At 35.2% G+C, this 27,445-nt stretch overlaps 1 protein-coding gene across 1 annotated transcript in view; it reads left to right on the top strand.

The window, feature by feature from the left end:
- LOC103072866 (fibrillin-2) overlaps positions 1–27,445 on the top strand; it is a gene marked incomplete at its 3' end in the record, with an annotated part of 172,374 nt that overhangs the window by 110,206 nt on the left and 34,723 nt on the right. Inside the window, exons 8-14 of the mRNA XM_007459998.1 lie at positions 6,057–6,182; positions 16,825–16,977; positions 18,469–18,702; positions 19,629–19,766; positions 23,604–23,723; positions 25,543–25,668; positions 26,504–26,626. Of these exons, the coding sequence (XP_007460060.1) occupies positions 6,057–6,182; positions 16,825–16,977; positions 18,469–18,702; positions 19,629–19,766; positions 23,604–23,723; positions 25,543–25,668; positions 26,504–26,626 (1,020 nt within the window). The remainder of the gene's footprint in view (positions 1–6,056; positions 6,183–16,824; positions 16,978–18,468; positions 18,703–19,628; positions 19,767–23,603; positions 23,724–25,542; positions 25,669–26,503; positions 26,627–27,445) is intronic.

Below are 27,445 nucleotides of genomic sequence, written 5' to 3'. Positions count from 1 at the left end.
AAGGAAGAAAAGCTATTTGCAGATGACACACATTCAGTGGGTAAGGGGTCAACTAAAATGAGTAAGGTATCCACTAAAGTGGAGAAGATATCCTCTAGAAAGCTATATTTAGACCCAGTAAACAGTTCAGCAAGGTTACTGCTATAGAATATCAGCATATAAAAATGAATTGTATTTCCATACATTAGCAGTGAACATTCTGAAAATGAAACTAAGAAAACTATTCCACATCCAATAGGACCAAAAGAATAAATGCTTATGAACAAATTTAACAAAGGAAGTGAAAGACTTTTACACTTAAAACTACAAAACCTTGTTGAAAGGAGTTAAAGAAGATCTAAATAAAAGGAAAGATACCCCATGTTTGTAGATTGGAAGACTAAATATTAAAATGGCAGTATTCCTCAAATTGATTATAGATGCAGCACAGTCCCTGTCAAAATCCCAACTGGCTTTTTTGCAGAAATTGACAATCTGATCCTAAGGTTCATATGGAAATTTATATGCAAATCATGTATCAGATATGGGACATATATAAAGAACTCTTACAACTCAATTTTAAAAAGACAAATAGCTTAATTAAAAGCTGGCAAAGTAATTGAATAGATATTTCTTCAAAGAAGACATATAAAAGCAATCAATAAGCACGTTAAAGTGTGCTCAACATTATTAGTCATTAGGGAAATGCAAACCAAGAGTATAATGTGATACCACTTCACATCCTTAAAATAGAAAAGTTAAAAATGAGTGTTGGCAGGATGTGGAGAAATTGGAATCCTCATACATTGCAAGTGAGCATGTTAAATATTACAGCTGCTTTGGAAAACAATTTGGCAGTTCCTTAATAAGTTAAATATAGAGTTATCATATGACTCAGCCATTTTACTTCTAGGTGTGCATACCAAGTGAGATGAAATCATATGTCCAGAGAAAAGTAGTACTCAAATGTTCATAGCAGCTTTACTCGTAATAGCCAAAAAATGAAAAGAATTCAATTATCTATCAACTGATGAATGGATAACTAAAATGTGGTATATCCATACAATAGAATATTATTCAGCAATTAAAGGAATGAAGTTTTGACATTTGCAGCAACATGGTTGAACTTTGAAAACATCATGCTAAGTGAAAGAAGCCAGTCATGAAAGACCATATATTTTATGGTTCTTTTATATGAAATGTCCAGAATAGGCAAATATATAAATACAGCTTAGCTATTATAAGTCATAAATCTATTAGTTATGGATTAGCTGTTGCCTAGGGCTTCGAGGGAGGTAGGGAGAGTGACTGCTAATGGGGTGGAATTACTTTGGCAGGAATGAAATTGCTCTAAAATTAAATTGTAGTGACAGTTGTACAACCCTGTAAATACCAAAAATTGCTGAATTTTGTACTTTAGGTGGATGACTGTATTACAGTACAATTATTATATTTTGATAAAGCTCTTTATAAAGATACAGTGAAATTCTGAGTGCAATTGATATACATTATCCTTTCAATATCTGAAAAGGGTAAAGCAAACATTACTTTTCCATTACAACTTATTTTATCATTTTGAAAATGCCTGTTGTCCCTATAAAAGCTTGAAATAGCAACTTATTGTATTTAAAATTTAGCCATAAGTTTTCCTAGTTTCAAATAGTATATTAATAAAAATTCAGTGTACATAGAAGAGAAATAATATTTACTTTTTTCTATACCAAAAGAAAAGTTATATGGAATATGCCAAATACATGTGGTTCCTTGGCATGGGATGGAAAGAAAATATTCTATGAGCACTTTTTTGAAACAAAATTTCTTATTTTATTTGTTCTAAGTTCTCTGTAACATAATTGTTACATGGACTGCTTTTATGTATGACATGTAAATATTGGAATTGACAGAATCTCTAGGGCAATGTTCTTAGAATTCAGTGATATCTGAGATCACACTTAGCACTACTTACCAAATTATTCATTATATTCTGCTTAGAGTAAGAGTTACAGTGAATGTTGTAAATGTTGGTTGACAAATATGAGGTTATGTGGTTTGGCAGTCAGAAATCTGTCAGATGGTTTTGCTTAGATCTACTTTCCTTTAAAAACAAAAAAAAAAACCAAAAAAACCCCTGTATTCCACTTCTTCAAATTACCAAACACTTTCCAGTCCTTCTCTTTCTTTACCCTCCCATGGTACACTTAAATCTCCCTCTTATTTGACAGATTTCTTCCTTACCATCCCGTCATCATACTCTTGCTTTTACCTTCCCTGATTCTTCCTCCCAGTCTCCTGTACTGGCTTCTCTTCCTTTGACTTTCCCTTGGATGGTGGTGGTTCTCAGAGTTCCCTCCTTAAATTCAATTCTTTTCATTTATGGGTCTTCTTTGGAAATCTCATTTATCGCTACAACTTCAAAAGCAATCTGCAGAGTGGGTGATAAACCACAAATATACATCTTTACCCCTTATTTTTTTTACTGAGTTTCAAATTTTTAGCTGAAGAGTTGGAATTTCTGCCTATTTCTCTTCAACATGTCTTGTTCAAAATGTTCCAAACTCAACCAAACCTCAAAATGTGTTCTTCCCTCTGTATCCCATTTCCTGTTAATAGCACTGCCATTAGCTCCCTTCTCAATCAAGCCAGAAGTCTGAGATATTTATCTAGTGGCAAAGTCCTGTTGAATTCTCCCTCTAGAATCTCTTGAATATGAGTTCTCTCCCTCATCATAAAGCTTACTTCAGGCTCTCATCATTTATCACTGGACTATTTATTGTCTATCTACATTAAACACAAGGATTGTCTTTCTGAAATATTGATTTGCTTATGAAATGTTCTTGTTTAATTTAAACCTCTTCATAGACACCTTAAATCATTTCAGAAAAAAAGCCAAAATTCTTGGGAAAGCTCTCATATGGATTCAGAATTCAGCATATGGCTGACTAGCTAAGCTTATCTTCATCAGTTTCCCAACCGTGCTGGTACACTTTCCATTGTTCAACTATGCTGTATTTTCAGTTGTATTCACCCATGCTGTTTTTGGCTTTTATTTTTGTTTTTGTTGTTTTTTATTAGTCTAAAGCTAACTGTATTCCACTTTCAGCAGTAATTAGTTCAGGACTCCAGGCCTAAGTCAATGAGCACATTTTCCTGGCTAGAGGAATCATTCAAAAGAGTTAGCATGTGACTCAGTTCAGGATATAAGGAAAAAAGGGAAGATTTGCTGGGTGCTCCTGGGGAACAGTTCTCCTCTTAGAAGAGAACCCCTGGAAGAGACACCCTCTCTTCCACTAGATGTTCCAGTCAAAGATCTAGCCTAGGACTGCTATAACCATTTTGCTTCCATCAGGGAAGTCAGCCTTAAGGATGACATCAAAGCACAGAGGAGAGATAGGTGAGTAGATATCAGAGAAGCCGAGCAAGAGACATTGCCTTAAAACAACCCTAAAATCCTTGCCACTTCTGGACTGCCAGATATGCAAGCTATTACATTTCTGCTTTATGTCAGTTTGGATCAGTTTTTCTATTGCAGACCAAAGCCTGCAAACTAATAAATAAACGTTTTTTAAAAAGTTCAAGGGGAGATGGACAGAAGCATATTAGGTATGCAGAACGTGAATGAAATGAATTCCCATTAAGACCGCCTTTTCCTGTGAATAGACTTGTCCCTATTAGGCTTACTTGTTTGTACCTACATAGGCAATGTATGTTTTGTATTTGTGAAGATAATACTTCCAAATCTGATTGTGACGTATGGTCTTGAAAAACTATTATTACAAAAGAGCTAAATGCATGCATCCTTCTTAACATAAATGTCAATGCTAAATTTAAATTGATGAATAAATATTGGGCACATCAAAAGGCAGGGTTTTTTGATCAGTAAAAAAGCAAAACACCAAATATTTGAATTATTAAAATTTGAGGGGGAGCCTAGCCCAAAAATAAATGAAAAATATTCCTATTGTTCATATAGAATTCTTAAATACTTTACTGAGAGCCTTTTACATATAATTATTTTGAAGCTAACCTTTCAAGGTTCTTTCACGAAACATGGAGTTTTTGTAAAATAAAGTATTTAACACAAAACCCCCAAATTTAATATCATTCCATGTGTTCTTCTATGTTCCAGGGTTATTTTTCCCCACTTAAAAAAGAAAAATGTCAAACATCTTTCAATTTCTACTCTTTTTGTTGTCAGGAGGCTATTTGGAAGTAGAGCACAAAGAAGTTCTTTATTATGAAAGGAAATGGCTGAAAATAAGAGTAAATGCTTAAATTAAGGACTAAATGAAGATTCCTAATTTTTAAGAATTTAGATAATCCTGGGCTCCATAAGTGCCTTGATTGTTGTCATAACTTTAGATGTAAGAGGATCAGAAGGAAAGTTTTGGTCCTTCACTTTTGTAGTGCTTGCTGCTTTACTGTGTGCTGTTCTCTTTTTCTTTTTGTCTTCCTTATCTAGAAGTGATTATCAGTTTATTTGGTGATTTGAGTATAGCTGTTCTAGTTTCCTTTCTCTTCTGAATCCACATTCGGTTTTATTAAGATGCCCTGCACTAAGATAGCAACACAGGATGCGGCAGACCCTAATTTTGCACATATGGTTTCATTTTGTTGGATTAAATCTGATGGTAACTCTTTCACCACATTATATGTTTGCTTCTCATGTAACCAATTCATGTTAGAATTCTGAGCTCTCTAGGGGAATTGGTAGATTATGATTTGTACCACTGTGCCTTCAGTGGCTAACTGTTAAGCCTCTAATGAAGATATTATTTCAGAAAAGTCTGAATGTGGTAACTTTTTTATTAAGAACTTTCCAAGAAGACATAGGCATATAGTTATTTCGTGATACAGCTTGTAGGCAAGAATGACTTGTCAGTAAATGGCGGGAAAAAAGAATGAATAGAGCAATAGAGGAATTTAAGAAAGGCATTGTCAACCATTCTTTAATTGTGGGGTTTAAAATTTATTTCCTTTTATTTACAATTCGCATATAATTTTTCCTTTGCTTTTTATTGATACACTTAAACATATGTGTATGTGTGTGTGTATATATATATATATATATATATATGCATCTAAAAAAACTAAAACAAAACTAAAAGCTCAGGTTTACTTTTCAATAATCATCTATGCTTATGGCTTTTATAATTGTTCCCTGTATTCACTGATCTTTGCTAGCTCTGTTCCTTAAAAAGGACAGCTAACTCCCAGGCATCTGTGGCTGGATTCTCCTCACAATGGCTCATTTCCTTTTAAATGTATTAACAAGTAGCTTCCAGTGTACCTAATTGTAGCTTTGTTGACTTTCTACCTCTCTCTGCTTATTGAACTAAAAGAAAAGTACACTAAAGCTTATATAAATGGCCATGTTTTCTGGTTTGGGGACAGTTTAAAAGAAAGCAGACCTTTCATTAATGTGAAAGGGAGTAGACTAGTCCTAACATTAAGTAAACTGAATGGATAAGTGCAGGGAGGCACAATAGGAAAACTGGACACTTCCCAAAGCCACCCAAGTTTGCTCTTTGCCATTTTACTGTATTATTTTAGGTTTGACCTTAATTTCCAGAATGTCAAATATACCGATATTCACATGTAAGTACAAAAACATATCCTGAAGCCAAATAGAAAAAGAAAAGTGCTTGCCACCCTCCATTGGTTCAAATAATTAATGTGAAAATTAGCTATAAATTTTTAAATGTAGTTATTTCATATTTTAAAATATCATCCATGCACGTGTTCTTTTTAAAGTCTCTAGTAGGATAATTCCCTAATTGATGTAGAATGGAAACTAAAACATTTACTTATTTCCAATTTAAATTGCATTTGGGGGAAAAAAAGGATATAGAGTTTTGCTTTAGTTGGCCTTGTTTTACTGCCATGGGAGTTTACTTTCATCTCAGTTCCCATAGATATGTGTGAGAAATTCTTTAGGGCCTGAAACAAGAGTATCTTCAGGGTTATATGATCTGACCTAATCAACCATGAGCGCTCTCATACTCTTTTTAAAAAATCCCTTTTAAAAGCTATTTAATGAAGGCCTTTCTCAGTCATCTTCTCCTTCTTCCCCTGATTAGACGTTGATGAGTGCAGCATCATTCCTGGGATATGTGAAACTGGCGAATGTTCCAACACCGTGGGAAGCTATTTTTGCGTTTGTCCACGTGGATATGTAACCTCAACAGATGGCTCTCGGTGCATCGGTAAGCCTTGTAGTTTTGAAGGCACAATACACTCCTTCTTTCTAATGACAGAACAGCCCAAACAGGTATGAAGATGGCAACGATTATAAAACGACTGGGAAAATGCTGGAAGAGTTGTTTAAAATAAACGGTACCACTATTGAGGGACTGATCGACCAGGTGCTCTTTGCAAAAGCTTCAGTTTCAGAAGCCATCTGGGTTTGCTTTATGTTGTCAAAGCCATTTCTGAAATGAAGAAAGATTTCCTCAAGACACTGCTCTTGCCAAGTGTTACAGACACAAAGGCATGAGAAAGATTTTTAAAAATCTACTTTGGGAGACAAAATGTAGTAATTAAGGGTTCTTTCATTGCTATGAATCATGAATGTAGTCAGTGTCTTATTTACTTAGCATGTGTTTATTCTAGTGAAAATAGTTATTACAAAAAAGAAATCGATACCTTTAATTTTGTTTTAAGCATATTTTAATTAAAGGCATTTATATTTTCATGTTCTCTTTTGTTTAGAAAGATAAAACAGTCATGTGTAGGTCATCTATTTTTGAACAAGCCTTAGACTTTAAGAGCACTAAAGATTCATATAGTACAGGAATTAGGGAAATTAAACCAGCACCCAAAGATGGGAGTTGCTTGGTTTGCTGGAGGATGACTGTCTGGGCAATGACCGTCTCCCATCCCCACTGGGAGGGTGTGTGAGCAACTAACTTCCAGGGACTTTGTAAATCCAAAGGATGTCCAAGTGAACTGGGTTGAAGAGAGGAAATAACAGAGGGTTCAGGATGTAAGCTAGAAGTCCTAGGCCACCAGTAAAAAGTCTTGAATTCACTGGATAAAGTGTGTTGATATGCCAAACACTATGCTATGGCCGTGCAACAGCAAACATGAGAAATGGAGATCCTGCCTTCAGAATACTATGGTATCATCATAAATAGTAATAGAAAAGTAGCAATAGCAGTCAAAGAAGAAGCTATGGTAGTGGTAGTAAAATTGACAGCTGCCATTTATGAAATACATACCACGTGTAAGGCACTGGACATCTGTATCACCTCATTATCACGTAGTGGTGGGGCCTTGGGTAAGCTACTGACCTGTCTGTACTTCAGTTTCTTCTAGTAAATGTTCAATAAAATATTTCTTTTTACTTCTATTATTATCATTAGGGGAAGGAGGAGGTATAGGAGAATGAGGATGTACTCCTTAAAATAGCCCTGTGTGATAGGCATAATTATTCTGATTTATAGATGAAGGAATTGAGGTTTAGAGAGGTAAAGTGACTTACATGATGTTTCAGGGCTGACAAATGGAGCCACGATTTGAATCCAGACCTCTCTGCACCTGGGTTACTATGGTTCTACACTGTCTCCTTATCTGCTTTAAGGTGACAGAGACCCTGTGCCTAGATATCAAGGTCTCCAGCATGAGTGGTTTCTCTACCACCACGCTGACAGTCTGCTTTGAAAAGTACAATGTCCATTTGGAGCCTCCCTTTCCCATTGGAGTATTATGAGATTTGAATGACAATTATTTATTCTTCATGAATGAATCAAGAGTTCTATCTCACACTAGGTAAAACATTATAGAGGCGTTAAGTCTATAAAACTGAGCAAATTAACTGTTTTTAGGGTCAGTGTTACCAGTTGGCTCAGTGCATAGTAAGTCTGATTCATTTAACATAGTTTAACAGAATTGAAAATTAGTAGAACTACCTATACTTGGCTTAATTTTCTTAAACTGTATAGGAAAAGAATGTGCATACACATACACACATATATGCAGTCATCAGCTTGAAATAGGCATGAACTCAACTCTGTTGGAAAAATGTCAGTTTGGGAGTCATCGTTGAACATCACTGGCTGGATGCCATAGACCCTGACTTAAGGAAACTTATATTCTAGAAATGGCTAGAAGAAATGTGGCTGGAGACATAAGTGAGGTTATCACCATGAAGTTCTGAAAATGCCAAATAAGATGTATGTATTTTATTTGGTAGACAATGTGGAGTGATTGAAGGCCTTTGGGAATGAATTGTGCAACTAGACCAACAAGTAAGAAGGCAGAATTTGCCGTAACAAATGTTAGTGTTTTATATCAGATTTCTAAGTTGTTTCTTTCTCTCTCATTTCTTAAGTTTCTATGTCTTTCTTTAGTCAACACATGCTCATTTTTTTGCATTGAAAAGGAAGCATATTTTTCATCATATTCAGATAATCATGATCAAGATCCCCAGTGATTTTCTGAGGTTGTTTTCTTCAATGTCAGATATTTGGTTTACCATTAAATCATGGTAAACTCTTATCTCTTGCTTCTTTATATAAAGTTCTCAGCCTTTACTGGACTTTCAAAGCCCTTTAGAGCCTGACCCAGCCTGTATTCAGGACTCGTCTCTAACCACTTATACCTCACAGTCACGTTTCTCTTATTGCAGTACATGAGCACACTGCTCACAGTACTTTCTCTGCCTGAAGCATCTTGATTTCCCCTTACTTTGCTTGTTAAAACCCAACTCATCCTTTAAGTACCCACTTAGATATCACATTTCTTTATAGCCATCCCTGCTTAACCCACATTTTCTTGTCAGGCAAAATCAATCTGCCCTTCCCATAATATTTTTTATTTCCTTCATTTCTGGGTTTATCACAGTGTCACAGGTATTTGTGCTTTACTCACTGGCCAGACTCTGAGCGCCATTAGGTCCTACCTTATGCAGCTTTTTGTTCCCTGTGCCTTATGTAGTCCCTTCCTTAGAAGTTTGGGCTCAGTAAATCTTTTCTGAATGAATAGGCAAACCAGCAAATGAATGAATGAGACGACATTGAATGTAAGAATTTAATGTTGGTTAATAACTGCTTTGCATTGTTTGGCATCCTGCTGGACATGATATGATGGCACTGAGTTACAGTCCCCAATGCTCAGAAGCTGAGAAAGCCTGCTTGAGCTCCAGAGACCTGAGGCACAGTGAGTTCTTTGCTGACCATGAGTTCCCATTCATTTCAGTATTGATATCCTGACCCAGGAATAGAGGAAAGCCCCTAAGGAGGGGAGAATGACGTTCCAAAATTGCAAAACCAATGTTAAAATTAAGTAATAAGCAGCTTAAAAATTTTTTGAATAACTATGTTTCATTTGGAATAAGTATGTGTTTTCCACATATGAAAAAAATAAATCTAGCATTTTAATATGTAAGAGATCTTTGGTTTTGATTTTTTAAAATCTGAGTCTGTATTTTCTTAGATGGAATTTATTTGTGATTGAATTATATATGTCATAAATATTTCCATGCTGTTTATTTTGTAACCACATGTATGCTAACAATAATGAGTTGGATGAACTCAAAGCTTTTTCTTAAGTAAGAAACTGCATGTTATCTGCACCTTTATTTTAAGAGTGGCACATGCTGAATGCTGCCCTAATTCCTTATTCTAGTTAATCAAAACATCTTGAATCTATACATTATAAAGCATCAATAAACTGCCTTTTTCTTTTATGTGTAGGAAATAGCTTTATATGGCAGGAGAGTTTAGCGGGGCATTTTAATTATAAATGAGGATAGTTTTCCCATTTCATTTTATGCTAAATATAAAAATCAAATTCTTAATTTGATTTTATCTCCTGTTTTCCGTCAAGTTTTAAAAAATATACTGGAAACAGCTCTCCTTTCTAACAAAGAGTACTAACATATGTCATTTCGAAAAAGAGTCAACCCACACCTAATATTTTTTTTCTTAGAAGCATTTTTAATAGCACAACTTAATGACCCTTATATCATTTAGTAATTCAGTGTCATTATAATATTCATGGCATTATTAATACCTAATTTCCACATTGCAAGAAGAGTGACTGGCAGTCAACGAGTCAGTAATGATTGACAAGCAGCCGTGAGCAAATTCTGTATGCAGGTTAATGTGCCAGCTACTGTTGTGCACAGAGAACTAGCAGGAACCCTATTTGGGGGACTGGAAAGTGCCAGTCAGCAGCAGGCGAAGCTCAGAAAATGACAGTAAGCATTTAGAAGTCCTTAAGGTATTATGATGTTGCTATAATATCCTTGTGCATTTCCTTGAGCTTTACAAAAGTTTCAGTGCACAGTACTGCCGTGGAGTATTCTTGAGAAAGCAAAACCTGAAAACATAATGTGAAAAGTAGTAATGGTAAGAGAAAGTTTGAGGCAGTGGGTCGTTAATTGCTAAATAATTTCTTAGCCAATAAATGCTGTAAGTCCAAAAGAAAGTCCTGATTATTATAGTTAAAATTCTCAAGGAAGTGAGCACTGATAGAGACTTTGAAAGATGGATGGCAGCTAAACAAAGGAATAAGACTGCACTGAGTGAAGAGAAAGTGTCAGCAGCAGTAGAGATGCTGAAAGTGTGGGGGCTTGGAGACGGTGAGGAGAGCTTGTCTGGGAAAGAGAGCTGAGTGAGAAAGTAGTTGGAGACAAAACAGGAAAGATGGGTTAAGATGAAGACTCTATTGTTGCGGCTCGTTAACTGCCATGCTAAGAAGTTGCAGGTTGATCCTGAGGATGGTGGAGCCCATCAAGAATTTTGAGCAGCACAGAGACAAAAGACAATGAGGGAAGACTGTTTAAGCGAAATGAGGAAGATCTTCTGACAGTGATACAGAGTGATGGTCAGGATATGCTGTCCTTGTGCAGCACTCTGTGTGATGATGGGTGTTGATTACATGTGTGTGCGTGCATTTGCAACAAATGCTCGAAGGATAAACCAAAACTCCTAAAAATGTTTAACTAATGGAGGAAGGGAGACAGGGATGAAACAGTATACTGTATACTGTTCGAGTTTTAACCCCAAAATCATATAAAAGGCGACTAGTGGAACAGGGGTAGTAATTTTAATTAAGAAAGAATGTCCTAGAAAGAGAAGGTTAGACAATGAGGAAGACAAACTTCACTATTTTAAAGGAAGAAGTAAACCTAGGAGCCATAGTCGTTCTCTTTCTTTCATTGTTCCTAGTTCTAGTTAGTCTTGTATGATAGAAACACAAAAGCAACATGAAAGTGTTTTAGGAATAGCAAGAATCTGCAGAATTAATCAAGTGGAACTCAGGTTGGCGCCAGACTCTCAGCGAGACAAGTGCAGGTCTCCAGTATGAGACAATGGTTTCTATTTACTGAACACCTACTATCGCTAGTCTTCTGACCTGAGCTAACCTCATCAGGGTTTTCTGGCTGACCCCTTTATTTTTAATAAGCAAAGCTCATAAAACTTTTACTAAGTTTTCATCACATTTTATAATTAACTGTTAGTTCACGTAAATCAAGTTTAGACTAAATGTCAAGCCATGAAACAAACTCTGATAAGAGTACCATTATTTTGTTTCAAGATAGATTTATATTTTAATCAGAGGAGACAGATTGCTTCCTCTTCCTCAGTGTGGCTTTAAATAAGACTTGATGTAAATCTTCTTCTGGGAGTGTAGCGAGGGTGATAGGAGATTATTAGAGGACTAAACATGTTTTGTTACTTATGACATATCAATTCTACGGTTAAATATATACCAAGCATTAGAAGGATTTGTCCTAATGGTGTAATAAATATGCTTCTTCTGCCTTTTCCCCTAATAATTCCCTATTTCAAGGGATGATGTGCCTAGACAACTCTTAGTTCTATAGGGTGCCCCTTTTTATTCTTCCATATGGCACATTTCCAACACTCTACTTTCTAAGCACCATGCAATTCAGATATGCAAAGGAAAGAACCTAACTCAGCCACTGTCTTCCTTTTGAAATGTATTTGTGGAGAGACCTTAATTGTGAGTCATCACACTACATGTGTCTGTATCTCATCCTGATATGTCTTTGATGCAAAGGATTGGAAGTAGATTGTTTACCTCCTTGATGTTATTAGAAGAGACTAATTATAGAATTTATGGAAAAAAGTTATGATTTACTTCCCAATCTTCTATTTCTGCCCCTCCACCTTCTCAAGAATGACATGGTTTCCTCCAACACATCTTATAAGACTGAGTAGAGGTTTCCAAACTGTGTAGGACAGAAGTTAATTATATTTATTGAATTTGAAGACCCCCTCTTTAATATCAAAAATGTTTTCAGATCCACACATGATGGTAACCCAATATCTTTGAGAAAATACATAATGAAAAAAAAACTACTGGATGTTCAGTAATAATTTTAAATGAATTTGTATTTTATTAGTCACCATGGAATCTCCATCAGTAGGAACCATAGTAGTGCCTGTATATTATGAGGCATTTTCATTTGCATTGCAGTGTTCAGTGTAAGTATAAATTTGTGGAGCCCTCACAATAACATTGCAGACTCCCAAAATCTGAGACTGGTACAGATCCTGATGAGCCCCTACTCATTTTTTTACATATTACCTTATGTATTTGACACATATTTTTTACATATTACCTTATGTATTTGACACATGAGTTGTTTAGAAGTGTAAGGAGTTTACCTGGTTTGCAAATCTTCCATGTTGGCTTGAAAAAGTTTTGTGTTTTCTCCAGTTGTTGGATAGATATGAGATCAGACTTATTAACTGTATTGTTCAAATTTTCTCTTGAGCTGCTAGATTTTATCTACTGTGTCTATCAGTTACTGAAAGAGTTGTATAAATGTTCCACCTTGGTAGTAGATTTCTCAGTTTCTCCATGTGACCCTTTAAGCTTTTGTTTTATGTATTTTGATGCTATGTTATAAGGTGATGAATGTTTAAAAGTATTATATTTTCCTGGTGAATTGAACCAGTTTTTGATATATATTGATTCTCTAAAGTTTTTTTTCTTTTCTTCTTGGTCTGTTTCTAAATATTTTCTCTTGGTTCATTTTATTTCATGTTATTTGGCATCACATTTTGTGAGTTGGAGAGGAAGGTTTAAATATATGCCATTTGGATATGTTCCCTCTCAATCTTTTGTTTCCTTTTGTCTTAAATGTGCTTCTTTAAACAGCCAAAATCTAAATTTTGGGGGACATAGTCTTAAAATCTTTGTCTTTTAAATTGAGATTGAAATTCATTTGTGTTTATTAGAGTAACTGATATATTTGTTTTTATTTCTATTATCTTCTTTTTTGCTTCCCATTTATCTTGCTTTTTTGTTACTTTCTCTTTCTTGCTTTCTTTTGGATTTATTCAGGCTTCCTGCCTTCCATTCTTCCACACCCCATTCTTTTTCCTCTATTGTTTAGAAATACGTAGTTTATTTCTGTGGTTTTAGTGGTTATCCTAGCTGTTTGAAGATGCATATGTAACTTAAAGCCTAGAATTAATCTGTATTTTTACCCACATCTAAATAATAAAAGAATATTAGAATGGTAACACTTTGATCACCCCCTTCCAATTTAAAAAATTCTAGTCGATTGTCACTCCCTGTTTGCAACAAATTAATCATTATTATTATTGTTTGATATTTTAGTACTTGTCCATGTATCTAACAATATTTTCCCTCTTTATTCCTTCATACATTTCAAACCTTCCATTGGAATTATTTTCCTTTTTACCTAAAACACCTCTTCTAAAATTTCTTTTAGCAAGAACGTTTTGGTAGAAAATTGTCTCTGTTTGTGGTTTCCTGAAAATGAACTTAATTTCCCTTTGGTTTCTTGGGATACAGAATTTTAGGTTGACAGTTATTTTATCACAGCATACAGAAGATACTGTTCCATTGTGTTCTAGCATCCACTGGTGCTATTAAGAAGTCGGTGATTGACTTAAATATCATTCCTTAGCCGATAATCTGTCTTTTCTTCCTAGCTGTTTTTAAGATCTTCACCTTTTCTTTGTTGTTCTGCAGTTTCACAGTGATATGGATAGCTGTGGATTTCTTTTTATTTTTCCTACTTTGGATTTATTGGACTTCCTAGATCTGAGGTTGTCTTGCAACATCATTAGAAAGTTGTAAACAAGTATCTGTTGACTATTGCCTCCCCACAACTGTCTGCTTATGACACTTTCTAGTACTCTTATTAGAGGCAGATTACCTTTTCACCCTCACCTGCATACTTCTTAACCTCTTCTCAACATTTTCCATCTCTTTGACTCTCTGAACAACACAAATAATATATTCAGCTATATCTTCCTGCTCAGTAATTCTTTTTCATCTATGTGCAATACACTGCTTAATATAGTCACTAAGCATTTTATTTCAGTTATGATCATTCCATTTATAGAAGTTTCATTGAAGCCTTTTACATCTTTTCTTTCATTGTTTATGGGCTTGTTTTTACTGTTCCCATTTTTAGATTTTTAATTGCCTTAAACAGATTAAAGATTATTTCATTATTAATTAATATTTAACGAATCATCATTAATTAAAAACAATGATTTTCAGAATTGGTTTGACCATTCCAGTGTCTGAAACCTGCTGTTTATTCAGCTAGTTTTTGTTCATTGAGCCTTGTTTCTCTGTGTGTTACTTATTTACTTACTTATTTAGTTACTTTACTGTTAGCTACTCCTTTTCTCCTAGAACTTTATCTATGGGAATTCTTTGAGACCTATGTCAGTATTAAGTCCTCAATTGTATTGATTTTTGCGAGTTACTTGGAATATCCCTACCTGGAGACCTCTTTATGTTATGTTCTTCCTTTGAAGTTTTTCAGAACACAAACGTAATGTTTTGACATCAAAGCTGTCTGTGTGAAAAAGAGCTTTGGTTTCAGATTTTTAGGAAGAATCTTTTTTTCCTCCACCCAGCACTGAGGTATAAACAGGCAAGTCTCTTAGCTGCCTTCCTCTACATTAGCCACATAACAAGGATAGAGTTTGGGACTCCTACTTTATGAGGGAGTTTCCTATTACATTTTGCATTAACGAGGTGAATCTGGGCTTTTATATCTTAGGCTCTAATAACCCCTTGTGAAATTATCAGAGTTGAAAGTCAAAATCTCCAGAGTTTTGCAGAAACCCTAAAGTGAAAGCTAGGTGTGCGCTTACCTCCTGAGATTCCTGTTTTCACTTCATTTTGAGACTCTGTTTTTTTCCTTCTTTGATGTCAGCAAGATGATGTATACTTTAAAATAATTTCTCATATTTTATCCAGGGTGTTTCAGTTGGGAGAGACACTCAGGGTAGCTAATACACCATTCTGCTGGAAACAGAACATATATTGTTTTATTTAATTCTCCCATCAGCCCTGTTCCATAAAGAAGAAAAGATATGTTACAGAATCAACAGTAATAATATTTTGATGTAAACCTAGGTATCCTGACTCAAAGCCATGACTCTTCTTTTTTTTTTTTTCCCCCAAATCTTATGGTACAGCCTCCTCCTTACAGAGCCTTGAAGAGATCAATACAGTCAATCTACCATGTAGCCCTGAATGTGTTTTGTAACAGTGATTACTGTAAAGAGCTTAGGACTTTCTTATCTTAATTTACATCCTATTCTTGAGGAGTGTAGCAATCAAGTAAATCTAGGAATATGATACTTTGGGTTCCTGGAATGAATATCCTAAAAACTATTTTCCTGGATCATTCTTGGGAGTAGAAACCTCTCTGTGAAATTATTCCCAGTGACAGCCTATCCAGGCCCAGCTTGTAACGTTTATGAAAGGTCTGCAGTGCCTTTAAGTATGCACGCATACATCACATTTAGTACTTTGCTCTTGGGCATACTGGGTTTCTTTTGGGAAATGGAAGGCATTCTGATTCTTACATGGAGTACCTTCAAACCAATTCTTTAATTTAAGAATAGCATAGAAGCAACCTGAGGTATACTTTGGACCATTCAAGGAAATAATATATTTATTTTAAACTCAATACCTAGTGTAAAAAATTTAGGCCTTCCCTATTAATAGCATTATTTGTAATTAATGGTTTCATCTTCATTAGTGACATGCAGCTCCTGTTTGTTGTGGTACATCTTTCTTCCTGTCACAGACAAAACTTCTTGGAAGCATCTGGATAAAAGTTAAACAATATATAGTGAAAGTAGACTTACATTTTTTTGACTCTCTGAATAAAATCCGACAGTCCTTCCCTCACGGTCTGTAGGGCTGTGCGTGCTCTTGCCTTCTGTACGCCTGTGAGCTCAGGGTCTTCCACCCCCACTCTGCCTGCTGTTCTGCAGTCACAACGGTTCGTAGTTTTTCACATATGTCAAGCACATCTCCTTCTTTCTCTTTGAACTGCCCTTCTTTCAGGTAACTGTGTGGCTCCTGCTCTCATCTTATTAAAGTCTCTTCTCGGATGTCACTGTCTCAAAGGAGCTGTTCTGCTCAACCTTTCTAAAATAGCACCTGCATCAGGTGGATATTACTGGGTAACAAATAACCACAAAACTCTCAGTAGGGAACAACAGTACATGTCTGCAGGTTGGCTGGGTGACTAATTGACCAGTCTCGGCTGAGACTGGGTTGTCGCTTCCCTTCAAGCTCTGGGTCTGTCTGGGTGTGGCTTCTCACTGCAGTGTTGGCTCATATCTGCTTCATGTCTTCATTTTTGTATGCCTGGGATATGGCATGGCATAGGTGCTCAGTGAATATTTGCTTGGTAAATAAGTAAAGGAATGAATAAATGTGATAGAAATTAAACAAAGGAGTAGATATAGTAGAAATTAAGTAAAATAATTCCCTTCGCTTAGCATCTCCTAACATGTGAAATAATTGATGTGAACTCCAGGTAATTCTGTCATGTCTTCTATTTTATTTTCATATGTTCAGATCAGAGAACAGGCACATGTTTCTCCGGCCTGGTGAATGGTCGCTGTGCACAAGAGCTTCCGGGCAGAATGACAAAAATGCAGTGCTGCTGTGAGCCCGGCCGCTGCTGGGGTGTTGGAACCATTCCTGAAGCCTGTCCCATCAGAGGCTCTGGTGAGCTGCTGGCTGCTAGTTCCTCAGGACTGACAGTGTTAGGAAAATTAGTAACAATAATGTACTTTAGTGTTTCCCTTAAAGACAAGTCATGTTTGCATTCCTGTTAGTGTCTTCAATATGACTTGGGTGTTTTTTGTGAGAGTTAGGGTGGCATTGGTCATTGGGATCAGTTTTTATTATATCCATTTTGTTAATATTAGAAAAACTCCTAAAAACTGATCATTACTTGACTTTAAGCAAGAATTTTTAATAATTATCTGGAATGTCAGTATTTCAGTTCAGTTTTAAAACCTCCTAATCTTCTATTTGAAGCTTGAATAACAAATTTTGGCCTTCATTTATACTTTATTTCAAGAATGCCCTTAGCTTATAGTGTCCCAGTCCTTAAAGATATGTCCTCTCTTTTCTAATGACCTTAAAAATTAAGAATACAAGGGTAGGAGGATACCTCTCATTCACTTTGCTATATTAACTGCTGTATACCTGAAGCTATACTGGGAAATTAAGATGAATGAGAAATAGTTCCTCTTGTTAATATAATATGCATAGTAAAGTACAATTAGTGTTTATCACGTAAAGGTATGTTGGTAATACGTTATTGTATTATCTTCATGTTATATTATAAATACTATGAAAAATAATAACACTTTTTGAAATATGTTTATAAAGATATGTATCTATATGTACTATTATGGAGAAAAAAATTAAGGCACATTCTTCCTAAATCTCTAAGCCATGAAATTCCAAAATCGAATAGTAAAAATTTTTACAAAGCAGAGTTAATGCATAGTATATAATTTTGGAAACTCATCGTTCCACTAGTAGTATATGATAGTAATGTGAATACTCAAACAATTGCTTGAGCTAAATAGTCTTCACTTCTTCTTATATAGTGCCCTAATTCTGAGAACAGTTAAGGAAATAAGGTAATCACTATATTCTTGCTTCTTTTCCCTCAGCTTTGATACTTGGACAGATAATGAGCAGATTTAAAAGTTTACTAAATACTGTCTTCTGTTAAAAATCCACATTAGAAAAAAATTATTCTGAAGCCATATTAATCCCTTAAAGAGAAGAGAAGAGGTAGGAAAAATGTGTAGGTACAATACTGATGGAGATTTAAGTAAAACCAAACATACAGAATGAATTACTTAAAGGTTTAATTTTCATCCATTCAAGTAAATTTCTTGCATTTACAGTTATATCTGGAATTTTATGAGTTGCACTTAGGGACATAAAATCAAAATGTGTAGATAATTGTTTAGTTATGCAACTCAGTTAAAATATGGTATACATATTTTAATTTTTTCTGAAACATCTGTATCTTTTTCTGCCACTGCTAGCATTGAAAATGTTTATTAAGATAATAACTTACTTATTCATATCATCAAGTGAGGATAACCTAAAACGATTATTACAGTACACAAATTGCCTTTATTATGCAGAAATCCATTCATTTGTGGTTAACTGAACTTTCTTCTCTTTTAGAGGAATATCGCAGACTTTGCATGGATGGACTTCCAATAGGAGGGATTCCAGGGAGTGCTGGTTCCAGACCTGGAGGCACTGGGGGGAGTGGCTTTGCTCCAAGTGGCAATGGCAATGGCTATGGCCCAGGAGGGACAGGCTTCATTCCCATTCCTGGAGGCAATGGCTTTTCTCCTGGCGTTGGGGGAGCCGGTGTAGGGGCCGGGGGACAGGGGCCCATCATCACTGGACTAAGTGAGTGTTCACTTTGTGCGTAGACTCTTTGGTTTTCCACCTTAAATAATTTTATAATATCTCACTTTTTTTTCCAGAGTGTGTTTGTGTCTGTGTGTGTGTGCAGAAACTTATTTCAAGGTCTAAAACGTAATATATTAAAACAGAATCTTAGGAAAGTATTATTTTTATGCTCCATAAACTTCCTAAATCGGAGAAAAGAATGAGTGACCCAGGTTCTCTTTGAAAATAGAGATGAGAGCGTGGTAATATTCCAAGTCCAGATGACACCATTAAAGATCACGTTTTTCGGTTCCAGTGTATTTCATTTGGCTGCTTGCAGCTGCCCTGATCATACAACCTTTGAATTGTTTTCCAGAACCATTTCTCAACTGAGATAAACTGAATAAATCTTGCTCTGTGCCTATACAAATATTATAATGAAATATCTTTCTTTTCTTCGCCCTTTTTTGTTGAATAACTTAAGAAATTGAGAACTGCCAGAATTGGCATTGGTGTGCTTGACATTTAAGTTCATTCTTTTTAAAATAACTGCTCTTGCTAATAATATTTAATGATGTCCTACAGTGTTATGTTTATTCTTTTTGGCATATTGCCTATTTACTATATCTGAATATTCAACTACAAAAAAAAAAAAGAAATGGAAAGCATTCAAATGTACAGTAGAACATTCCTGAAATTTTAAAAAGACACCATTATGGGAAAAGTTTCCAGATGTATATTAACAAGTGCAAGTTACAACCATGTGTCTCAAGAATAGTTTTTAGATTCTCAACATTAAAGTTTTAATAAAGTATAGAATAATGTGGGCTGTTGATATGTACACCTAAATAATATACTATTAAATATCCTCTTAAAAATCGACTTTAAGAAAAGCAATCCATGTTGAAATGATGAAATATCATTTGTGTTCTAATTTTCCTTAGCTATTCTGAACCAGACAATAGATATATGTAAGCACCATGCTAATCTCTGTTTAAATGGACGCTGCATACCTACTGTTTCTAGCTACCGATGTGAATGCAACATGGGTTACAAGCAGGATGCAAATGGGGATTGCATAGGTAAGCTCATGCTTCTTTAATTCTTGGTTTTCTAATAGCTTTTAGACTACAGGAACAAGTTGGGCTGAATATGATTTTTAAAAAGTCTTTTGAAGTAAAGCTAATTTCTAAACGGGCTCTCCTGTGTGCATGCTCTTCCATGTGCTCCCTTAACCTACTGCTGAGCTGGACCACTTCAAGACTCCCCTTCCCTTTCTGGTCCTAAATGTTGTGATTTCTGTCTCTGCTTCCCCCTTTCCTTCCTTCTTCGCCGAACAACACTGGATATACGGTGGCATCATTAACATGCAAGAGAAGGTGGAGATTGGGAGGAAGCGGTTGATGAGTCTCTTTTTGAGCATGTTGAGTTTTAGGTGTCTCTGGTACTTAATTACAGAGGTCTCAAGCTAAGAGGAGTGTTCAGGACTAGAGTTAGAGATTTAGTAGTCAGTAACATAGAGGTGTTTATTAGAACCATGAGGGTGAATATTGTCAGCCAGGCTGAACAGCAGGAAGAGTAAAAAGATAACAGGAGTAGTGCAGCTGGAACCCTGGGTACCAGCAACATTAGTAATAATGTTGGAGAGGTGGCAAAATAATCTGAAAATACATGGCACTGAAGCCTTGAAATGGTATGCTTTCAAGAGAAAAGGAGTGTCAAGTGTTAAGTGCAGCAAAAAAATCAAATACAGTGAGGACAAAACCACTATTGTATTTGGCAATGAAGAGAGTTTTGATGATCTTTTAAGCGTAGTTTTAGGACCATGGGGATTGAACCATTTTGAGGTTATTCTTTTATTTATTCATCTTATTAGCAAATAATCATGTATGTGTTTTGTAATTAGCATAACCCTAAATACCAGATTTGGGTTCAGGTCTTCTGTTATAAAATATAGATGAGAGGCCAGGAACAGAGACAGGTAGTATCACAATTTTCCCAAGTAAAATTGAAAACATCTAAGTGCACTGTGACTATGAAAAAAATGTAAGCCAAATATGGTGCTTTGGAAAAACCAATCATTCTAAACTGTGTACAGAGACACAAGATCAGAATGATTAAATAAAGCTTAGCCCAGGGTCCCTATATACAGGTGCACAGGTTTTGCACCGCCCAGCTGTAGAGGGTACCATTCACATAATCTAAGTAAATAGCACACTCCAGGGTTGTGCAGGGTATAACCATATGCATCAGTCCTGCCTTAGCACATACTACTTGGTGCTTGTTTAAGTGATCGACCACGTGGTTATTTTTGGAACACCAGGACATACTGATATATTTATTCTACTTATATGACTTAAGAATGATTTTACTGCCAGAAAATATGATTATAAGTATACAACATACAAAACATCCCCTCTTGCACATACGTAAGCAGTTACAATCTATCAAACTGAAATTTGATTGACTATTTTTGTTTTGCTATTAATATTTGCTCTTCATGTATCACTGCATGATTCATCAACCAACAAATAAAAATAGGCCATAAGCTTAATATTTTCTGTAAAAATTAGCCAAAGACCTCCATTTAGTTCATGTTAGCACCCAGGTGAGTTTTTAACTCAAATCATTCTATTTTGGAATAGTAAGAAATAATTTGTTTCTGTTGAGCAAAGGTAATCTTACAGCCCTTGAAAATTAAAAGTGTTTTCTAAGTTGGAATATAAAGTACTTTCCAAGGGTAGACATTTCTTACCACAGTAGTGTCTGAGAATTTAACCATTTTGATAATCAGTGTTTCTCAATTACTTCATTTATTTTAGGAGTTTAAAATCCTTATGAATTTTGCTTAAAAATATTCAGTCCTCAGTGAAAACAGAGGAAAGAATCAAAGTGTACAGACTGTAATATTTAAATTCTGTTCCTCTATACAAGGCAAAACAAAGGTGGTCATTTGGAGGTAATAGGCATTGAGACTCAGAGTAAAGGAAAAGCATGAAATATACATTTCAGAATGTGGCAGTGGTCTTTTGTGATTAGCCTAAAACTTAAAATCTTAAAATAATCCTGGGAAACAAAACAAACAAAAAAACAAATGGGATTTTAAAATCATATGGAATTGTGAAGTCACTAATAGTTTTTGGTGATTGTTTGCACTTCCGAAGAAGAAATAAATAAGTGAACTACTATATCTTCTCTGTCTGCTGTAACCTTGGTGAGGTCCCTAAGGGGCTAAGGAAACAGAAATGAATCAGGGCTGTAAATGGCAAAATAACTGGCAGAACTGTCACAGCAATGAGGGACCTTGGGAACAGGTTCTCAAGGGGAGGAAAAGGTCCTGAAAAGTGACCCTGCTTCCCAGAAGGTTTACCTAAAAAGAGGGGGTTGGGTGCATAGTCTCTCATGTTCTTCACTAGAACAGAGCTTTACAATGATGCTTCTAGAATGATACATCTATGACACCTTTCTAATCGTGGCATTTCGATGTTGGGTACACAGAGAATTTAAGGGATCTTCAGCATTGCCTAGTGAAGGTAATGTTGCCAGTTGGACAGACCATTAGTTATGCTTGATATGCTTGCTAATGCTCTAAGCTCTGTCTTTTCTCATATTGCTTCATTCCTTTGGCTCAGTGAATTGATTTTATCAACCAAAAGCGTAAATATGAGTCTTAATGGGCTGAAGGCATCTTTGGATGAATTGAAAAAGTATTTAATCCTGTTTTCCTTTGTCGTTTTTATTTGCTATGAGATTCTTTTTTTCCTCCTTTACCAGAGAGGGTTTAATTGCATTCAGTCTGAGTGTATCTATCACTGAAGCTGGTGAGTTTGATAGAGTACAGTTCCTCTTTTAAGAACATCTGTGAAAGGAGTAATCTGTCTATTAAAATGGTAAACCTGTGAATTGACTTTATTGTTGTATTCTCCAATTTAGCTGAAATTGTATATGTTAATGGCTTCTCATGTATATGAAATGGCAAGTCACTATGCCTAACCAGTCAGCCAGGTTTTTAATTCTCCAGCCTTCAAAATAATATTTAGTGGGCATTGCTGAAAGAAGATGAATTAAACTTTTTCTAACACTGGCAAACTTGATTTCTCTGGGATTTGACTAATTTTCACTGTCTAGTCAGTTGTTTGGTTGTGCAGTCCTTGAATTCTGTGATGGGTTTGCATTTAATCAAGGCTTAGAGAACCTGAAGGAAAGCAGTGATGTTTCTCACATTTGGGACCAGAACTAGTATTTGCATAAAACTTGGTTTCATACAAAAAAATCCCTGTGCCAATTTTAAGATCCTAAAGAAACCAGAAGCTACTGAATGTAATAGACTTTGTTTTACTTAATTTCCATTTTTTACCCCATCCTTTGTTTTTTACTTCAAAATATTATCCAAGCCTTGATGCATAGTTACATATATATAGTTGAGTTCACAAAAAATAATTAGCAAAAAATTCCATAATTTGTCTCTTTTTTAAAACTAGTAGTAGTGTCAACATGTAATATAAATATATATCTTTAAAAATCTTTAATTATCTTCTAACTCTGTACTAAGCTTTAAAGAGGCTTATTAACTTGCCCAGATTACTTAGATAATAAGCATTTTCTAGCGTATTGGAACTCGTGGCTGTGTCTTTCCCAAGTCCATGGTTTTAATCATTGTGCATTACTCAAATTGAAAAGTTGTTATTTCTTGATTAAAGCAAATTCCCTTGTACTCTCCAATAGGTGTTATTTTTGTAAATCTCCAGACTGGCCTCTGTAGTTGAAGAAAGGAATTTTTATTCATTTATAAATACTCTGATATTTAGACTATTACCACTGACTGGCCTTCTCTCAAATTTGGGAGGCCTAAATGTACTTTAAACAAACATTTCTAGAAATGGAGTGAAGTCTATAATGGTTTCTTTTGCTACTCACAGATGTTGATGAATGCACATCGAATCCCTGCACTAATGGAGATTGTGTTAACACACCTGGATCCTATTATTGTAAATGTCATGCTGGATTCCAGAGGACTCCCACCAAGCAAGCATGCATTGGTAAGGCAGTTTGCTTTCACATATGATGATGTTCCATGAAATATAGTGACCCAGGCTGTTGGGGTTAAAAGTGAATATTAAAATAAGACATGGAATGAAATAAATGCTGTTACATTATTACAGATTTACTTTATGCTACCCTCAAAGTGCTCTCTTCAAACATAAACACTTTTTGCATGTGTAACACAGGCAATGTGGTATCTGGCTTCACAAAAAAAATTCGGTTTCTCTTCCTTCCCTAGATCACAGCTTCCTTTCTGCAAGTAACATCAGTAGCATTACTGCTCTCTGATTAACGGAGCTTAAGATTTATTGTCGTTTTCAACTACTGTTTCTTTGAACCTCACACATAGTCGGACACCAAATCTAAGCTGCTCTTTATTCACAGTTTCCTTGCTATGCCTACCATCCTCATCCAAACCTCTCACTCACTACTGATTCATCCCAGAATTCTTTTAGCAGATGACTCTGCTTGTCTTCTTTTTCATTTCCTATTCATCCCCTGGCGGTTACTTGAATCACTTTATTCCAGCAATTTTTTTTTTTTTTTTAAACTGCAGGTCTCAGTGACTTGTTCTTATTAATTAATTAATTTATTTTTGCTGTGTTGGGTCTTTGTTTCTGTGTGAGGGCTTTCTCTAGTTGTGGCAAGCGGGGGCCACTCTTCATCGCGGTGTGCAGGCCTCTCACTATCGCGGCCTCTGTTGTTGCGGAGCACAGGCTCCAGACGCGCAGGCTCAGTAGTTGTGGCTCACGGGCCCAGTTGCTCCGCAGCACGTGGGATCCTCCCAGACCAGGGCTCGAACCTGTGTCCCCTGCATTAGCAGGCAGACTCTCAACCACTGCACCAGCAATTTTTGTCATGTAGCTCTTAATCCAGATATTCTGCAGTTACTTCACTCTTACTCAACTCCTTGCTGACTTTTTTAAAAATTAATTTTTATTGGAGTATAGTTGATTTACAATGCTATGTTAGTTTCTGCTGTACAGCAAAGTGAATCAGTTATATATATACATATATCCACTCTTTTTTTAGATTCTTTTCCCATATAGGTCATTACACAGTATTGAGTAGAGTTCCCTGTGCTATACAGTAGGTTCTTACTACTTATCTATTTTATATATAGTAGTATATATATATATATATATACTATATATAGTATATATATATATATATAGTATATATATATATATAGTATATATATATATATATATATATATATAGCGTGTATATATATACACGCTATATATAGTAGCGTGTATATATATTAGTGTGTATATGTCAGTAGTATATATAGTAGCGTGTATATGTCAATCCTAATCTCCCAATTGATCCCTCCCCCTGCTTTCCCCCTTGGTAATCATCAGTTTGTTTTCTACAACTGTGACTCTGTTTCTGTTTTGTAAATAAGTTCATTTGTGCCATATATTTTTTTGGATTTTGGGATATTTTTTTGGATTCCACATATAAGCAATATCACTTGCTCTGACTTTTAGGTCTTCAACCACTATGTCAGAAGCAACTGCACCGGTAATTCCAGCTGCACTGTCCACCCTCTCCTACATTCACTGCACATCCATTTCATTTTTCTCTTTCTTTCCCTCTTCAGCTATTATAAGTGAGGGCTGTAAAATTGCATAAACCTATGTATCCAAGAAAAAAGCTGGTGAGAAATGAAAATTTTGCTGAAGGAGCAACATGATCTTGAATATTACATGTAAAAATAAACTAGATATTTAAAATTACATTTATTGTTTTATTGTCTTTATCTATAATTATTTTAAAAGACTAATATTTGGCTATTGTTAATTTTCCCAGACATTGATGAATGCATCCAGAATGGGGTTCTTTGTAAGAATGGTCGATGTGTGAACACAGATGGAAGTTTCCAGTGCATTTGCAATGCTGGCTTTGAATTAACTACAGATGGAAAAAACTGTGTTGGTATGGAAATTGCCTGCTCCCTTGCAAAATATTTTTTAAAGGATATACATTTTTATTTATATATACTATTTTCATGAAAGCTCACACAACACATATGTGAGAGTTGTTCAGATGACTTAGGTAAAATATAAATACATTTAACATAAGACTATTAAAGTGAAGGGACAGGTTTTTGGGAAATGTCATAACAAATGAATAATTTACTACTTCTGGAAATTTTCTGTGTGGCATATGTTTAATTGTAAGTAGCAGTTGTTCTTTGTAATTATTAGCACCTACTGTATTTTGAATGTCGGGGTTATAACACTGACAAAATAGAAAAGGCCCACCTCCAATCTGGGGAAGCATAAAAATGTTTGACATATGTGATAATCAAACCTCTAAATTTTGGTCCTGGTGATGTCTAACAGTGTAGTAAATATCAATACTCCACAGAAATATTCTATTTGCACAGCAACATGTATTTCACCAACTAATGAAAGTCCAGATCATTTCACTTGCAGTGAGGTTGTCATTGCTTTATTCTCTCATACAATATAAACATCCCCTGAAATCATATTAACTTTTTTGGTAATCAAAATAAAACACTACTCGTGTGGTTTTAATAGAAACTAAGCACAAAGGTTCCTTAATTCTTTTTCTTTATATCCCTTACACTAAAAGTCCTTCACATTTTCTACACTATTTGCCCTCAGTCAGTTGGCATTCATAAGAAAAAAAATCCATGACCACATGGCTCATTTATGCAGTAGAATATGACTAGTGATTGTTTGTAGAAAGAGGGGGAACTGGTTTCCTCAAGGCCAGTGGTATAAGTCACATTTTCCTTCTGCAGATCATGATGAATGTACAACTACCAACATGTGTTTGAATGGGATGTGTATTAATGAAGATGGCAGCTTCAAGTGCATCTGCAAACCAGGATTTGTCTTGGCTCCAAATGGGCGTTACTGCACTGGTATGTATGGCTTTGAGATAGGAAAGTAACCATGATTGAAACCATCTTTTTTATTTGAATCAATCATGCAAGAATTACTTCAGTTTCTTTATGTGGATTTTGTATTATTCACATCTCTTGCTAATTCAGTACGGCAGGTGTCTGAAGTTTCCTAGAAAAACATACATTGTGGTTTATGGAACACTAATATCTTTACAAAAATAATAATGGCATAGGAAGAATTAAGGGAATGACAGATTGGTTCTAGCAAGTCTGGAAAAGACAATATAGAAATAATTTCTGTCTACTCTTTGCCTCAATAAAAAAGAGGAAGAAAAAAATCTTGTGTTCTCAGAACTAGATTTTCCACTGTCATTCATTACTGGTTTTGCATTATATCTTTTCCATAAGCTAATCCACGGATCATTTGTTACTATATCATTACCTAAAACTCTTACATTGATTTCATGAAGAAGTAATTTGAATATTCCTAGCAATTGTTTTGTTTATAAAACCCTTTTGAAGGCCAAGCTTTAGCGATAACTTTAGGAAGCAAAATATATAACTCTTGGAAATAAATAAGACTGTATTATGTTTATACTCACAATTGGAATTTAGTAAGATGGAACAAATTTTGCAGTTTTACTTAAAAACAAGTTATTTACAGTTTTCTTCTTTTAGACCAGATTAACTCCATGAATGCTTTCTGCCTTCAATTATACAAACTTATCTGAATACCAAATAATACTCATAACCAATCCCTGTAATTTCAGTGAAATTCTGGAGACAGTAGAGAGTGAGAAATCAAGACTGATTCTTGTATTTCTTTATAAAAGTAGT

The sequence above is a fragment of the Lipotes vexillifer genome, unplaced genomic scaffold (genome assembly GCF_000442215.2).
Source record: "Lipotes vexillifer unplaced genomic scaffold, Lipotes_vexillifer_v1.1 scaffold44, whole genome shotgun sequence".
Lineage (NCBI taxonomy): Eukaryota > Metazoa > Chordata > Mammalia > Artiodactyla > Lipotidae > Lipotes > Lipotes vexillifer.
Note: the sequence above shows the minus strand (reverse complement) of the source record. Positions and strands in the feature narration are given on the sequence as shown.